This window comes from Fringilla coelebs (genome assembly GCF_963513975.1).
Source record: "Fringilla coelebs genome assembly, chromosome: 11".
Classification (NCBI taxonomy): domain Eukaryota; kingdom Metazoa; phylum Chordata; class Aves; order Passeriformes; family Fringillidae; genus Fringilla; species Fringilla coelebs.
In genome coordinates this window covers 23,636,106-23,653,053 of record NC_140037.1, presented here as the reverse complement: position 1 = coordinate 23,653,053, position 16,948 = coordinate 23,636,106, and the positions used below count along the sequence as shown (strand labels likewise).

The 16,948-nt window shown below is 49.3% G+C and overlaps 1 protein-coding gene across 5 annotated transcripts in view; it reads right to left on the bottom strand.

The window, feature by feature from the left end:
• The window catches only part of ATP11C (ATPase phospholipid transporting 11C (ATP11C blood group)), a 53,825-nt gene that overhangs the window by 23,866 nt on the left and 13,011 nt on the right, over positions 1 to 16,948 (bottom strand). For all 5 annotated transcript variants that reach the window (XR_014616427.1, XR_014616428.1, XM_084212820.1 and 2 more), the window contains exons 2-11: positions 12,535 to 12,654; positions 10,765 to 10,854; positions 7,539 to 7,619; positions 6,482 to 6,589; positions 5,772 to 5,900; positions 3,195 to 3,298; positions 2,519 to 2,569; positions 1,664 to 1,728; positions 1,018 to 1,099; positions 495 to 645 (exon numbers count right to left, since the gene is read on the bottom strand). Coding sequence is in view for 3 of the 5 variants with exons in the window: in XM_084212820.1 (XP_084068946.1) it covers positions 495 to 645; positions 1,018 to 1,099; positions 1,664 to 1,728; positions 2,519 to 2,569; positions 3,195 to 3,298; positions 5,772 to 5,900; positions 6,482 to 6,589; positions 7,539 to 7,619; positions 10,765 to 10,854; positions 12,535 to 12,654 (981 nt within the window). In the remaining 2 variants the exon portion in view is untranslated. The remainder of the gene's footprint in view (positions 1 to 494; positions 646 to 1,017; positions 1,100 to 1,663; positions 1,729 to 2,518; positions 2,570 to 3,194; positions 3,299 to 5,771; positions 5,901 to 6,481; positions 6,590 to 7,538; positions 7,620 to 10,764; positions 10,855 to 12,534; positions 12,655 to 16,948) is intronic.

Genomic DNA, 16,948 nt, shown 5'->3' with positions numbered 1-16,948 from the left:
TAACCAGAAAAAGGAGCAGGTGGCTTGAGAGCAGTCAAGCTGTGGCAAGGGTACAAGTGTGCAGTGACATCCCTGTACACAACCCATCAACTCAAAAACCCATCCAGTGAAGATCTCTGCACACTCACTCTCTCAGGCTTGACTGCCCACGTCTGGGCAAGTTTAACAAACTGGCTGACATGGCCTCAATTTAGGTTTACCTGCTCAAAGCCGAAAGATATCTCGAGTTCAGACCAGGACCCAGGTTACATCAGCTGCATTTCTATATTATACAGTATTTATCTACGCTTTGTCCCTGTTCCACACAAATATCACTGTGCACAAGCACGAGACAGGCACAAAAGCAGCACAAACAGCAGGAGAGAGCAAAGGAAACAAGAGCACCTTGTGTGAGCAAACAGGACTCCCAGGGCTGGCAGCAGGCACTATCAGATTAAACTAAACAGCCAGAGTAAGTAAAGCTGGAGGAGGTGCTGAAGTACAAATCCACTCACCTTGAACGTGTCTCTCTCTTTTTTGGTCTTTTCGTTGTACCAAGGCTCATCATTGAATGGATTACTCTGCCAGACATATTTCAGAGTCGTGCACACGGTGGCCTTGCCCAATAAGATGCATAAATACACTATCAAAAAAGCGTTGATGGATCTGAAAAACAGGTTTCTTTTTTAAATTCCTGCAGCTATTTTTATAGAGAAAAACATGTAAATAGGCAAGAACAAGACTTCCTTGCTTCTAAGAAGGGAATTACAGAGCAAGTGCTTTTGACACTGCTGATATTCAGGGTCAGGTTCATATATTAAAACATTTCTTAATTTTGTTTTTAAATAAAAAGCTACTACATGATGCTGCTTCTCGCAAGATATGCTTTATCAAGTGCCCAGATTTTTCTATGCAATGAGAGAGCATCTGAAACAAAAGGCAGAGGATTAGGGGATTACTTCTGTACAAGCCACCCATTAAAAACAAACCCACACCCAACAGGTTTTACCGATTTTTTTCCTGAACATAAATACTCACTTCTCTACTGCAGAGCGTTTCTGAGATTTCCCTTGGTAGTTGAGAGCCATTTTTGTTTCCATGCCAGTATAGACTGCAACTCCTGCAGGAACCAAGGCAGGGCTCATCAGGGACGGGCAGACCCGAGGGAGCCGGCTGGCACCGGGCCAGCAGGGCCACCGGTGCTTACACCAAACCCCAGTCCCAGCTGGAGGAGGAGGCATCACCCAAGCACTGCTCCGCTCCAGAAACCTCTGAGGCTGCCAAGAAATGCCACTGCTGCATCCCAGAGCATGAGCAGGAGCCCACGGATCACAGAAGTCAGGAGAAGCATCAGTGTCCCATCACAGCCCCCACCCTGCAGCACCAGTGTCTGAGACTGTGCTCCCAGAGAGCATCTGGGACAGCTCCTTGCTCATCGTGTCCCAGGCAACAGGAAAAGTTTGCTCTGGTGAATTAACACACCTGGACAGCCCTGCAGATAGAAGCAGCGCTTCCTAATTCCACCTGGCCACTTTGCAACCAGCTCGCATCAAAACTGCAGCTGTACAGCCCAGGCAGACAGGCTGCAGAGAAATATGTTCCCCCTCCAGATTCAGTAATAAACATCTACATTTGTCACCACTTATCAGAACTATTTAAATAAACAAACAAAAAAAAACTTCACCATAAATCTTCTTGGTGTTTTTGAGGGTAGCACCTTTCAACAACAGGTTTTCAGGACCCAAAGACCTAAACATAAAAGAAATTATAACACTGCATTACTCAAAGAACATTCAAACTACTTTATAAATTAGAATTAGAAATAGAAAAGAAAGATAAACAAAGTTTCCTTATGTCTGATTACATGATTTGTATGTTAAACTGGGGCCTTGCCTGAGTTTGTCTTTATGTAATTACATTTCCATTTCATCTTACAAATGCTATCCCTGATGCAAGATTCCACTCTAACTGGGGGATTTTCAGTAAAGCTTTTGAGGAAAAAGTGTTCAGATCCAGTGTGTTCCAGTACTTATATAAAAATGCAATGTTAAAATCATCAGAAGCCTGTCCATTCCAGCACAGTCAGTCAATGCTGGCAGTCTCACTTGTGTTTTCATTTCTCTTTGAAACCCCCAGTTTCTCTGTTGCTCCCAGGGTATGAACAGCCCCACCAGAGCACAAAACCCATCCAACATGCTCTGGTGAGAGCCAATGCTTTGGACAGCTCATGGACATCACCTGCTCATTTTTTCTGTGGAACACTCTGATTGATGTTTGAGCTTTTGCTTACCTTCCAATGACAATATCTTGCCATTGCCTGAAAAAATTTTGCCCCATCAGCAGAGCAGGACATTATCAGGTGATTCTGCACTGCTTCCCCAAAAGGGGCTCCAACAAACCACAGGATGGCAGAAGGGAGGACTCCTTTTAGAATAAAATCTTTGGAATGGTTAAAGAAAAAAATTCCCAAATGATGGCAGGACAAGCTCAGATCTTTGAAATTCTCTGTAGATGCCCAACAGGCAGCTGCAGGACCCACCTGGCTACAGGCTCTTGGTTACTTCCATAGATGATAATCCTTCCAACAAATCTGTGATAAAAATATGAGAAACTTGTATTACAAACACATTATAGACACCACAAACATAGCAAAGAAAAGTCATTGACAGGGAATGGAAGCAGATCCAGAAACAAGTGAATCTGAGAGTTTAATGTTTCAGAGGGGTGGCTGTGCTCAGGACAGGGAGAAGCCACACAGTCCCCATGCTCAGGGGTGCTTACACACCCCAGCACATCCCCATTACAGACTGCAACACACCCCAGAAAAGCTCCCCGAGGGATCTAAAAACACAGAGCACTTACTCCTGGAAGTCATTCAGCCCAATGCATCTTACTGAGAAGGTAAGAGTGGCCTAAAAACAGGTACAGGGACCATTCCCGCTGCTGAGCTGACAAAAACCAGCTCATTGTACCACAAAAACTGTTGCACTGGGAGGATTTTCTGCAAAGACACTGAGCTTTGAAGACTTGCCATGCTCATACAGAGGAGGCCCAGCAGCTTATCAGTGCCTCGAGACACCTTTTGGTCTCTGCCACAAAGAAAGTGAACTTTGCTTTGCTGAACTGCAGATCCCCCAAGTGATGGTGCTGAGGTGTGTGCAGGGGGATGGATGACAGCAGGCAGCTGCAGGGCAGGGCAGGAGGGGCAGACTCACTTGTAGAGGTCGGGCTGAGGCTGCTCACACTCGATGGTGGCCGTGAGGGTGTCGATGGCTTCGTCAGTGCAGAGCACGGTGGTGTCCCGCACGGCGTAGTGAGTCTGCCACAGGAGCACAGGCAGGGTCACCACAATCCCAGCAGCAATCCCATCCCCAGGTTTTACACCCCATCACTCCAAATGCCACCGTGCACACGCCTGTCAGCACCGGCAGCTCTCCCAAAGCCCTCGCCTCACTGCCACAAAGCGGCTGAAGCATCTCTCGGAGAAGGAATCAAGTCACTAATGCTCCAGAGTAACCACAGCAGCAAGCAGCTGCTGGGTGTCTCAGTAAGGCATCCCCCAGCAGCAGAGCATCCTTGGCTTTTCCCTGGGGACCTGCCCTGGCTGGGCTGCAGGGGAGGCTGCAGGTGGCCCCGTGAAGAAGGAGCTGACCACCTGCCCTGGCTCCTGACGGTAACCACACACCAGCTCCAGCAGCAGGGACCAGGCAGAGCCCTGGCAGACTCCAAGCTATTTTTAGCAGCTGCTGCTGCAAAGGTTCATCTCTCATAATTAACTGAAAAGCCCACAAAGGATCTGCTCGCTGCCTTTCAGGCTCTATTTATAGGAGCTGCTCAGAGCTCCAAGTCACGGCGGGCTGCACGGCAGGCTGCCTCAATCCATCTTCATAAACAAATTCATTAAAGCGCTTCCTCCGCTCCTGACGTGCGCATCCCCTCCCTGCACATCCCGGGAGTTACACACACCGCAGCCATGGCATGAGACATCCCCTCCTCCGTGTGCTCTGCTGACCTGCCTGCCTCTTCCAGCACACATGGACACATCACAGCTCTTGTGAAGCACAAGCCAAAACTGTTCCTGCAGTGCCCAGTACCAAAGCCAGCCCCTGTTGGGGCTTTGCAATGCTCCCAGCAGCAGAGACACTGCAATTACTTCACACTGCAAATACTTCAAAGCCACCTCCCAATCAATTCCACGATCTTTACATCCTTTAGTGCATTTGGAAAACACATGTTCTGTTAGCTAACGTATGGCCAAAGACTCGTGCTTCAAAGACAGAGCCCTGACAAAATCTCCTTTACATTTCTATTCCAGTTTCACTCAGACACCTTTCCCATACCCCAACCTGACATGCCCCAAATACCAGAAAAATCCCCACCAGGAAGGCAGAACATACCCCTGTAGATGAGGTCTGCTGATTACCCAAAGGTGTTTCCCTCATCCCTCTCTTGCAGCAAACCCTGGTTTCCTAATGTTAGATCTATTTCCCCAAACAGAGCTGGCTTTTCTATTCCCTCTCCCCCTTCAAACTCATCTTCACCTCCTCATGAAACAGGAGACAGCTCCCAGTCACCTACAGGAATCCACAAACCAAGAAAAAACCACCACAGTGCTTGATATAGAAACTCAGCATCACATCCCCAGACTCACAAGTTAGTAAGAGCCAAGACTCTGCAAAAGTAACAAGAACTCATGCATGCAATACACCTGACACAAACAAGCAATAGCCTTTTAACATGGTTAGCTATTTTGAGCCTCAAGCCACTTCAAAGCTCCAACTCCTCCTCACTAGCGGAACCAGCACTGTTGCCACCAGCTCCCACTCAGGTTATCCAGCACCAGTTAACAGCCACCCATGGAGAAGAGCCACAAATCCCAGATAAACACATCAGATCCACTGATCAGGTATTCTCACTGACTTCAGAGTGTGCTGGAATGAATCACGTCATGTTAAAGTATCTTCCAGTCCTACTACTGCAGCTGCTAGTATCTGTGTATTTATCATATACTTATTATATTGTTATAATATTATTATATTATGTACTATATTTATAAAAATATTTATCAAACTCAAGTGAAACCAAACATTCATGCCTTTCGACATATGTAAGTTCTTTGTTGCTGCTTCTTTCCCTAGTTTAGAGAAGGGGAGATAGAGAAAGAAAGAAAATAAACTGGAGATACTCATCCTGAGCAAGACTAGTATTAAGTTTCACTGCTTGCTTCAGGGAAAGGGAAGGAAAATCCCAGAAGCGATGCTTTTCTCACGCTGGGGAAAAATTCCCCAGATGAATCTAGACAGGCTGCCTTGAAGAAGTCCCTACTCCCACTGGAAATGCTTGGGTAAGTACCAGGGGTGTTGGCAAGGCCTGGAAAGGAGCTGGAGAGCTGCAGGCACTGCTCCCCTGATGGGTGCAGCAGAGCCCCCAGGGTGGCTGGAGCAGGGAGCACCGACACGCTGCCTGCGGTGGGCAGCAGGGCTGGACTGGGAAATGGCAACCCAGCCTCGGCAAAGGGCCCCCCCAGCCCCGGCAAAGGGCCCCCCCAGCCTCGGCAAAGGGCGAGCAGAACCTGCCCTTGGAGCCAAAGCAGAGCACAAACATCGCCCAGGGCTCCCTGCTGGCGCACGGGAGGCAGACAAGAGCAGGAGCTGCTGCAGAGCCGGGCGGCTGCAGGGATGGGCTCCATGGCAGCAGCCTCCAGCTCAGCACAGCCCCCAGCAGCAAGCAGGGCAGTGCCCAGGTACCCCAGCAGCAGCTGCCCACGCTGCCCCACCCAGCCCCTCACTCACCTTGAAGTTGGACTCGCCGTCAAGGCTGGCTGTGGTGACGTAACAGGTCCCATCGGTGCTGCTGGAGGCCAAAAATATCAAGTCACAGGGAAAGGTCTCATCTGCTTTCACTTCTACTATGTCTCCAACCTAGGAGAAAGGAAACACTCACATGAAAAGCCCTCTCAGTCATTTTTAGATGAGCATGATTCAGCTTCTCTCATAGCCTAAGAGGCAAGCTGGGGCCCAGGAGGTGCACAGAGCCCTGACCATCACTCCAGAGCCTGATGGGCAATCCAGCCCTGCACTGACTCACCCACGTGGCACAGTCAGTGTTTATTCCTCTGCTAAATCCTGACGGAGCAGGAGACTGTACTTGCCTGAAGTGCGGTGTGATAAATTAACATCAAAGCTAAGTGTACTTTCCTGGTGTCCTTGGGAGAGTAGGAAATAGCAGAGGACTGCCTGTCCTGGAGAAGTGCAAAACGCTGACAGATCTGTCACCTGTCAGCCCCGGTACAGCTTTTGTGAGACAGCTTTTCAAAAGAAATCAAAGGCAGCTACACTCCTTAACTGGGAACAGCTCTGGAGCACCTCAGCTGAAAGTGAGCAAGCTGGGGCAGCTCTAACCCAGGACACCCTCCCCTCCTGCCCTTGTCCCCTCAGCACACAGCTCTGTGTTCCCATCAGCCTCAGTGAGAGCCACATGCAGGTTCTCCCTTAACAGTTACCTTGATTTTTTCACTCTCTTTCCGCACTTGCTTTGCATTTTCCACAACAAAGACGTTGCTTTTGTTCACCTCGTTGTCAGCTCTGTGCCTCAGCCAGTCCTCATACCCCTAAGTCACAGACACAGGCAACACAAACTCTAACAAAGTGAGTAAACTAATGAAAAAGGAGGAGTGAGGATCAGAGGGACACATGGAAACAATGAATGAGGCAACCGTCCTCCGGCCTCCTTCATGCCTGACAAAACATCAACCAGAGTAGCTCAGATTGACTGAATCAATTCATTTTAAAAACCTTCATATGCATATCTGACAGATTCAGATCAGATTAAAATAACACAAAAATAATCTACATGTGGGGCATGCAACAAGCAGCTTAACTACTGTAACACATTTCTATTATTCTGAGCTTTGCTAAGAACAGACTGATAATATGAACAACACTCAGCAGCCTGCAACTCTCTCCTATGGTAACGCAGGATGAGACTCTTCCTCTCCAGTCTTTACTGGAGGAATGAGCATTGAGATTTGAAGCACAGAGATTTTATTCTAGCTCTCCCCATCCAGCCCCCGTAGATGAAACATCTTATTCACTCAGGAAATTTTAAATGGCATGTGTGCCTGTGATGGGAGGCAAAAGGTCTTTTAACACTGCAAGGAGATGAGGAGTACACGTTTTCAGGACTGGCTGAGTGGCTGAGCAGAACCTGTCCTTTCCACCTACCAACACGGGAGCAGAGCGTGGGCTGTATTTGGAGCACGTCTCCGCAAGGACTCGGGGAGTGTTTCCAAGAAGGGGAAAAACATTCATGTAACACCAGACCTACAGCAGAAAGCTTTACTGACCCTCACAGCCTGCCTTCAACAGCACAGGGATGCTTTACATCGCCAGGACAGGAGACACCAACCCCCACACCCAAAGTGCAGCTCTCTTGACAAGCACAGTGCCCGACTCACCCTCTAGGAGGGGCCACCAAACCTGGTGGCTTCTGAGCATATTTTAATACATGTTTCTCTGCCTGTCCCAAAGAGCATCTCCTCCTCACAGGGACAGCTGTACCTGTTTGATAGCTGTGACAGTGATGACAAAGAAGAGTGGGAGGCCACTGGTCACCGGGCTGGTTGGGGTGTCCACTATCACCTGCAGGGAGAAAAAGGGATTGCTGAGCCCTGGGTTTCAGGCAGCAGAAGAAACCAAACCTTTGCTTATGGGAGAAAAGGGTGCTTACCCCACTGAGGGCAGGTCAGAGCCTGGCAGAGGAGAGAGGGAAGGAAGGGCTGGTTATGAAAGGGAGGGCAGTACCAGTCATCTTGAACCACTGACACTGGGAGGCTAAAAATAACACCCATCAGCCCAAATTACCTATGAAACATACTGCAGAACAGAACATGAATATTTAAGTAAAACAGCAATCCAGGCTTTGTCTTTAAGCTCTCAAACCTGGAGCTCAGAGCCTGCTGCAGAGCTGGATCCTTGCTGAGCCCACTGCAGGGCTCCAGCCAGCACCAAGCACAGACCAAGCCCCTGACCAGCAGGGAAAGCTCCGGGCTGTGGCAAACTGCTGCTCCTTCTGACTGGCCCAAAGGGTAAGAATGGGGCAGGACAGGTTCCTAGGGGCAGGGGGCACTTCCCACCTTCCAGAGCAGTACCCCCCAGCCTGGGCATCTCCCTGCTGCTCCTGGGGAGGCTGGGAGCACGAGGGGCTCTGATGACAGGGACAGGGAAGCGCAGCAGAAAGGCTTTGTGTCCCCACAAAGGGACTTTGTCTCTTGTTTGTGCATCCCCAGCACGCTCACACAACAGCAGCATTTGGATATTTATTGTTTCAGGCCGCCTGTAAAAAGCTGTGCTAAGGGCAGGGTTCCTCTTATCAGCTACGTGGACATTTTTGACTATGAAATGCTGTGCACTGCAATACTACCCTGCCCTAGTGAACCCAGAGAGAAAAGCCAGAAGATTCTCAAGTGGAAGAGAGACACCACGAGAAGCAGCCAGATAAATGGCAGATGAGTTAAGTAGCAGGAGAGCAAACCAAGATAAACACCCAAAGTATTTCCAGGTTCACAAAGCCCTGGCTCACAAAAATGGGTGTAAAGTGTTCCCAAGCAGAAAGTCTGGTGGAAACCTCACTTTGGAGGAACAGCTCTGAGTGAGGACAGTGCCAAGTGTCACACAGACACTGCACACAGCACCCACCAGGGCAGTATCATGCAACTTAGGCCAGTAAGCCAAAAGTCATCTTGCAAAAATTGGACAGGTTTTGAGAATCCAGGAAGAACTCTGGCTTTCTGCTGAGAAGGGCAAAGTGGAGGATGTCCTGCTGCCCAGCAGGAGAGCTTCCTGCTCCGGACAAGTTACAATTGTATTTATATTAAAAAAGCACAATTGCTGTCCACACAGATATAGGACTACAGATACAGGAGCACAATATCAGATGAAGTGCCTGGAATAATTCACATATGTATTTGGAGTTTGGACTCCCTGCAAAAACCCTGTGGCTGGACACTACACTCTTCCCCTTTGTGGCTGGTAAAAGCTGAGGGACACACAAGCAACAAGCCAGGAGAAAGGCAGACGCCCCTGAAACTATTTTTGGACTCAACAGCTTAATTTGAATCCACTTAAAAGTGACAGAGTCCTCTTGTTACTTAATAGTTTCTTCTTAGGAGATTCTTTAGGACATTAAGGACCACACTCCAAAAGTTATCTCCACTTTCCTCCTCAAAGAGACTCTCCACAGATTCCTAAAATTGCTTATTGCCACCAGCTTGGTCTGCCTACAAACACACCTGGCCTGTGCTCACTCCAGGGCAGCCCCTCCTGCCAGGAGATTCCTGCAGGTTCCCCTGAGAGCTGCAACAGATGAACCCAGGAGATTTGTATCTGTTTTGTGTAGAATGCACCTACTCTGTCTTGCAGAGAGCTGGATCTGCAGCCACAGAGAAACAGAAGGTTTGATAAAACGTTCCACAACAGGTAGGGCAGACAGCCCAGGCACTTCCTGGAGCACTGGGACACTTCACTCCCCATGCAGCACCCGGGGGGACAACCCCAGTAACTTCTAAATATAAGCATGAACATTCCAGACAGAGGTGGCATTTTTCAAGGTATAACCCTTGGTACTGCAGATGAACAGAGGGGCCCTGAGTGCCTTTTTGAGGCAGGTGATGTCTCAGCACGACAAGCACCTGGGGCAGGGGCTGCTCTGTACAGCAGCCAGATCAGGGCTGTCAGGCTGGGCCTGCTCAGGTGGGTTTGCTTGTTCTCTAACTGACCACGAGGGCTGACTCCTGGTTTTAGAGGTGCTCACAGACAAGGAGGAGCAGCCAGGCTCTTCTCTCACCTGCACAGACCTGTGCCCGCAATGGGCAAGCAGCGAGACAAGCCCAGTCTGCAGCTATAATCAGGAATATTCCATGTTCTCCACGGCCAGAGGGTCAATAGATAAAATGTAATAGCACGTCACTAAGTGGCCAGCTACACAGAAAGGACATCCTGACTCCAGGGTATCGCTTCAGTTCAAGGCAAATTACAAATTGGGTCTGACAAAATGGAGCAACGCCAGCGAAATGAAGGGATGGAGGCAAGCCAGCTGACGCCAGAGCAAATTGGCCTTTCATGTCACACTGCCAGGAGGAGCCACACAGGGCCACGCTCGGCATCCCTGCTCCTGCAGCAGCCAGAGGGACTGGAAACCAGAGCCCCTTCTGCACAGGCAAAGCATTCCAGGCACTCATCGCTGTGCCTGTAATAAATTCGCTGGTTTGCCCATGCAGAGCAACTTCCTCAAGCTTCAGTTTCTGAAACTAATCCTATGCATTTTCTGAATTTACTGAGTACATCCTATCTCTCCTGCTTGCCTTGAAACTCATGATATCTGAGACACAAAAATATCAAATCACTTGGGGAAATATAGAGATAAGAAACAGAAGTAGTAATGGTGACAAAAAAACAGATCTTAATTGTGTAGCATCAAGTGTATTTTCAGTCGTTGAATGACCTTAAAAGTTAAAATTAAGATGGTTTTTCAGTGTTTCAGCAGTCACTCAAATCCCACCTCAGACAGGCCCAGATATTTTAATTATTTTTATTTTATATATTATTTAATAATAATTAATAATAATTATTATTATGGATGGCGTGTCAGAATTATAACACAGCTTCCAACTTAAAAATCTCCAAACTTCTGTAAGCACAAACAGCTTTAAAGTTCAGTTCTTGTCCAAGCCGTGTTTAACATCAGTTAAGCCTAAACAAAACTCACTCTCAGCCTCAAAGCTCTTACCTGCACGAGGAAGATGATGAGGAAGTAGAAGTTGGCAATTCTTCGAAACTGCTCAAACAGGTTCTTGGGGAGGAAGTTCCAGAGGGTGTACTGTGGGGAGAGAGGGGCACTCACACAGAGCAAGGCTGGAGGGAGCAGAGCCACGGTGGGGATGGTTGGCACAAGGGGAGAGCAGCTCTCCTCTGACACAGCAGGGGAAGCACAGCCAGGAGCCTGAGCAGCCTGCAGGGCTCCAGAGCCAAGCCCAGGAGCACAACGCAGCAGGAGCTGAGATCCCACCAAATTCCACAATTCCCACAACGCAGCTGATGCTGAGATCCCACCAAATTCCTGCTCCAAATTCCTGCTCCAGCTCTCTCTGCTGGAGCACTGAACTGTCAGAAGTGGCTCACAGTGAGTCAACTTCCAAAAAGGCATTTGTACACAGGTGATTTCATTATGATATAACCCACAGTGGATACATTTTTTCCAAATTCCCAAAACCATCTTAGAGCTGCTTTTGTTAAAAAAAAAGAAAAAAAAAAAAAGCCATGCTTGCCCATACTAATTCAGTATTAGGTTGTGCTTCATTATAATTTTAAGAAGGCTGCTGAATCATTTACTTTGGAAAGCATGTGGAATTTAAGAACAACATGGAAAATAATGGGTCTCATGTCTATCTTTCAGTCTGTCTGGAATAAAAAAAAATAAGCAGTCAAATCTCAAGACTCATGTCCACTTAATTATAAAAGAGACTGGACAGGTCCCAGGCCTAGCAAATATAAAAGGAAAAAAGAGCAAGGACATAACATTCAAAAATAAATCAAGGAAGAACTAAAATTAGTGCTAAAGCCAAGCATTTGTCAGTGAGGGAACCGAGCTGGGGGAAGGTGTCCTCACTAGGGCCCCTCCTGCGTGCCAGGGAAACACCAATGGGAATGCTACACAAGTCAGGCAGATTGAAAGCTTTTCCCAAAAATAAACCCAGACATTCAAAAACAGATAAGATCCAAGATGTAGAAAGAAACAAAGGGGAGGGAAAAACCCCTTTACAGCTCAAGTACAGCAAAACTGAAGCCTAAGTGCACGCTGAGCATCAGGAATGCCGAGCACTGGCATACGTATCCAGCTGTGTTGACAATATGGAATGCCACTTGTTTGATATTTTACTCGAATTGGCTTCAAATCTTTTGAAATAGCTTCATGAATGTCACGGAAAAAAGCTAAGCAGAAGGCAGATGGATGTCATCACAGTTTTCCACCATAAACAAAAGCTGCATTAATACCATATGAATGTTTCCCCCCCTTTCATCCAAAGGGATAAACAGAGAATGGTTATTTTTGTCCTATCTCAAGAAAGAAGAATCCCACAGAATAAAAAAAAAGAGGGAATAATATTTTATGTCCCTTTATAAAATAATGCCCTTTATAAAATAAAATTTGAGCTGCTGTTATCTCATACTGTATTATACACCTAACCTGTCTTTTGTTCCCAAAGGGGACGCGAAAAAACTTAAAAACACATTAAAAAAAAAATCCCCAACCCCACATGCTGTGCTCTTACCCAGCCTACAAGAAAGGAGCTTGTCCACACCCCCACTGGCATTGATAGGACGAAAAACAAAATCCCAAGAGAGAGCTGGAGCTGTGTGCAAGGGCTGTGCCAGGCTGCTCCACCTGCACAGGCACCTCTGCCTCCACCCTCGAGGAGTTCGGGCTCTGCCAGTTTCCAAATCCAGCACCAGGGCAAACCAGGGGGGGCACCCGAGCTGGGCGGGCAGGGGGGCTCACCTTGGAGGAGACAATCCTGTTGTCACAGAACTTCTGTGCCACGTACGCCTCGGTGTCCGCCACGGGCCGGTGCCCGACCAGCACGGTGCGCGTGCCCACCCGCTTCTCCTCCCCAGCACACTGCGGGCACAGAGACAGCTGTTAGAGAACCCAAACATCTGCATTCACAGCTTCTCCTCCCCAGCACACTGCGGGCAGAGAGAGACAGCTGTTAGAGAACCCAAACATCTGCATTCACAGCTTCTCCTCCCTAGCACACTGCGGGCAGAGACAGCTGTTAGAGAACCCAAACATCTGTACTAACAGCTTCTCCTCCCCAGCACACTGCAGGCACAGAGACAGCTGTTAGAGAACCCAAACATCTGCATTCACAGCTTCTCATCCCCAGCACACTGTGGGCACAGAGAGACAGCTGTTAGAGAACCCAAACATCTGCATTCACAGCTTCTCATCCCCAGCACACTGTGGGCACAGAGACAGCTGTCAGAGAACCCAAACATCTGCATTCACAGCTTCTCCTCCCCAGCACACTGCAGGCACAGAGAGACAGCTGTTAGAGAACCCAAACATCTGCATTCACAGCTTCTCCTCCCCAGCACACTGCAGGCACAGAGAGACAGCTGTTAGAGAACCCAAACACCTGCACCAGCAGCTTCTCCTCCCCAGCACACTGTGGGCACAGAGACAGCTGTTAGAGAACCCAAAGAACCCAAACATCTGTGTTAACAGCTTCCAGGTCCTCAGCACACTGCACTGTTCACTGGAAATAAGGCAACTGGAACTCAAAAATTCAGCCCTCTGTCCCAGCCAAAGCACTGAGAATGAAGAACACAAAGGTCATCCAGCAAAACCAAGGATGTGCTGCGCCTGAAACACACCTTTGCTCAGCCATCAGCACAGGACCACAGCCCACCCTACACCCCACCAGGACAGGTCACTGCACTGCTGCCCTGGGCAGGACAGCTGCTGCCTGCATCTGCAGCCTGTGCCAGGTTATTCTTCCTTCTTGAAGGAGAACGTGTCTTTATCAAGCACTTCAAGGCATTAGGAACATAATTTATCATCTACACATCTCTTCCTAGTCCTGACCTGGAGAATCCTTCAGCTCTGGGTTTATTCATGGCATGGAGGATGATGGCAACTGCACCCTCCCTTACACTCACTCTTCTGTCCATGCAAGATGTCTCACCACCACACTGGCACACACAGATTCAGTGCTCAGCTCAAAAAACCAAAAGGGTCTGCTTCTGCTATTTAAAAATCTCAGCTAAAATCACGAATGATGAGGCAGACAGCTTCACAGCACAAACTCCTCGAGATGACACACATGGTGCTGGGAAGCCAGCTGGGCTTGCTGGGGGTTTAATTTAAAGCAGAATGAGATGTCACAAGTGAATGCCAGCCTCACGTCATGGGGGCCTGATGACAGCCCCACTGCTGAGCAGCAGAATCACCTCAGCAGGGAAGCAGGGCTGCTCTGCAGGACAACACAGCCCCTGCACAAAGCCAAGACACCTGTGAGCAGCAGCACGGGGCTCCAGCAGAGCCCAGCCACCCCTCGGGCAGTGACAGCACCCTGCAAACCACAGAGACCCCCCTAGCCAAAGGAGAGGATGTTAACACATAGTAAACAAAGTACCTGAATGACCAAAAGCACCAGAGCTCCTCTATTTCAATGTAACTCTTCAACATTTCCAACTTCTTGTAACTTCTTTTAAAACCTTTCCCAACCTGAGACAAAGGCAAGGCCAGGCAGGTCCCTGCAGCTCTCAGGGGCTGAGGCAGCACCGTGAGCTCTGTCTCCATCAGGCTCCAGCTCTGGCCACCCAGCACACTCAAGTCTCTCAGTGGACCAAAAAACTTTGTTTTCAAAAACACCAGAACTGTGCAACAGTTTAAAAATCAGCTTTTCATTCTGTCCAGGTTCCCCCTTTCATTTAACAAAGTGTCCTTGCCACAGATGCTTACAGCCAAGGGATAAGACCTTGCTGGAACCACAAAGCATTTTGTGATGCTGAACTTAAAATTACACAGTGAATTTAAAATACCCACTAAGAGCAAATGGGGAAAGAGGGATGAGGGGGAAAGAGTGGTGTTAGACCAGGGTAAGATTTCCTTAGAGTTCAGTTTTCAAATTTCAAAACATGAACAGGGAAAACGTTGGTCACAGTCTCTGGTTTGAGGGCATTATCAGGCAGCAGGGCTGCTGAAACACCAGCAGACACTCTTCATACTGCACTTAGCCATACTCATCCTCAACCCTACAGCTTGCTTGCTTTGAAGCCCCACCAGAGCAGGTGTCAGAACTGCCAAATGCCTGTCCCAAGTCAGCTGCCCAGCACAGGCTCAGCCTCTGCAGATGGATGCTCCAGGAGTGCCCTGGATCCAGCTCAGCATCCCTCATCCAAAGGGCTCAGCATAGGCAGCTTGGCAAGGTGCAAACAAAACCCAGACAGAGAAAAGGTGCTCCGAAGAAAAACATGCCAAGACAGAAGGCTTGGGACTAACTGCTGCACAAAAAATGTAAACAGTTAAAACCAGTGGTCCTGGAGCAGCAACAACTAACTGAATGGATCCTGTTGCACCAGGAGCAGGATCTGCCCAAGGGAAGCAGCAGCTCTTCCCTTCCTCTGTTTCCCAGCCACGTCTGCACACCTGTAACTAACTAAAGAAGCATTTTTACACCATGCCTATACCTGGGGAGGTGTGCTGACCGCTCTCACCACAGCCACGCTCACAGCTCCAGAGCCTGATGCTCAGAGCAGGTGGATCCCCATGCCCCACACAATGTCCCTGCACCTCCCAACAGAGCCAGCAGCAGCCACAGTGACCCCCTCACCAGCTCCCAAACTGGGCAGGGCTGGCACACAGTCCCACCTAGGGAATGCCACCGTGCTCCCAGCCACACCACCACCACAGCAGCAGCAAACTGCGCCTCTTCCAAACCACAAACCAGACCCAAAAAAGGCTCCCTGATGTATCTGCTGCATTATGGAGGTGCCAGCCACGGTCTGACCAACCTGAGCCCCAGGAGCAGGAGGCAGAGCCATCCATCCACGCCACAGCAGCAGCTGAGATAATGTCCCCACGCTGGTCCCCACCGTGTCCCTGTGCAGGCTCTGGGGCCAGGCGTGCCTGGTGAGCATCCCTGCAGCACAGGGAGGAAGGAACAGCTTCCCCTGCCCGCTGGCACGGCGCTGGGGAGGAGCAGGGTCAGGGTCTGCCACTCACACACTGGCACGGAAACCACCAAGCTCTGCTTCAAGCACTTCTGGAAAAGCATTCACGAGATTTCCTGACTACCCACGGAGAGCACGGTGCACGTGAAGCCTCAGAGCAGAGGAGAACCCAATTCCAGGTGTGGTGTGTTGGCTGACCAAGCCACAGCAAGCTCAGGACCAGCTCCTGGGAGGGATTTCACCCTCCAATCCCCTGTTGTTCACCTGCAGCATCACCTACACAACGAGTGCAATGCCAGGGTAACTAAAGTGGCACTGTAACACCGTGGTGCATCCCAGCCCTCCCTCCATGGTCCAACCAGGCTCCCACCACTCACAGCATTTCATTTCCCACTCCCTCACACCTGCCCACAGCCCCAGCAGAAGCTGGAAGGCATCACACCCCATCCCTCTGCAGCCCCTGAAGGTGAGCACAGCCCAGGCTGCAGCAGGAGGGGCTGGCTGAGCTCAGCAACCCAAAGCTCTCCCTTGGAGGAGCCCAGCCCGGCCCTCGTGGGTCCTTAATAGATTGCTACATCTTAATAACAGCTTCAACAAAGACTTAGAGGCAGATTTAGGGAATAACTGCCAGGCTTTTGGGAAAATTATAAAATATGCAGATTAGCAGGGAGAGGATTTAGACGACTTTTTCCAACTGCCTTTCATGAAAAATTTTAATTCTGATGGCAAAAAGAAAAAAAAAAACAGAAAATATTACTTGGATGCAATTCAAGCAGCTGCCTTGCTGCCTGGTGGGGCTCCACACAGCCCAAAGCTCACAGTGCTGGAGTGAGCTGGTGCAGGCAAAAGCCAGAGTTTCTCCTGCTGTTTAGAGCCAAGCCTGCCAAAAGGATTATTCAAGAAAATAAACAATTGTGTTCCCTTCCTAGGCACTTTCTCACCTCCCTGGGCCAGAGGTGTTTGTGAGCACTGGGAGAAGCCGAGCTGTCTGCAGGGATCAGCGGTGCCAGACTGGGCACGGTGTGGGGACAGTGGCAGGGAAGCCACACTGTGTTCCCCCACCAAGCCTGGAGGACGTGGGGATGCAGTAGGTGACTACAGAGCCACCAGATGTACGTGTCCCTGCCACCCAGAAGGGCTTCCAGCAGCTGGCAGACACCACTGCAGCACCAGGGGGACACCACAGACACCAGGAACTGTGAGGAGAGAGGGAAGGAGGCGTTTCTGAGCAGAGC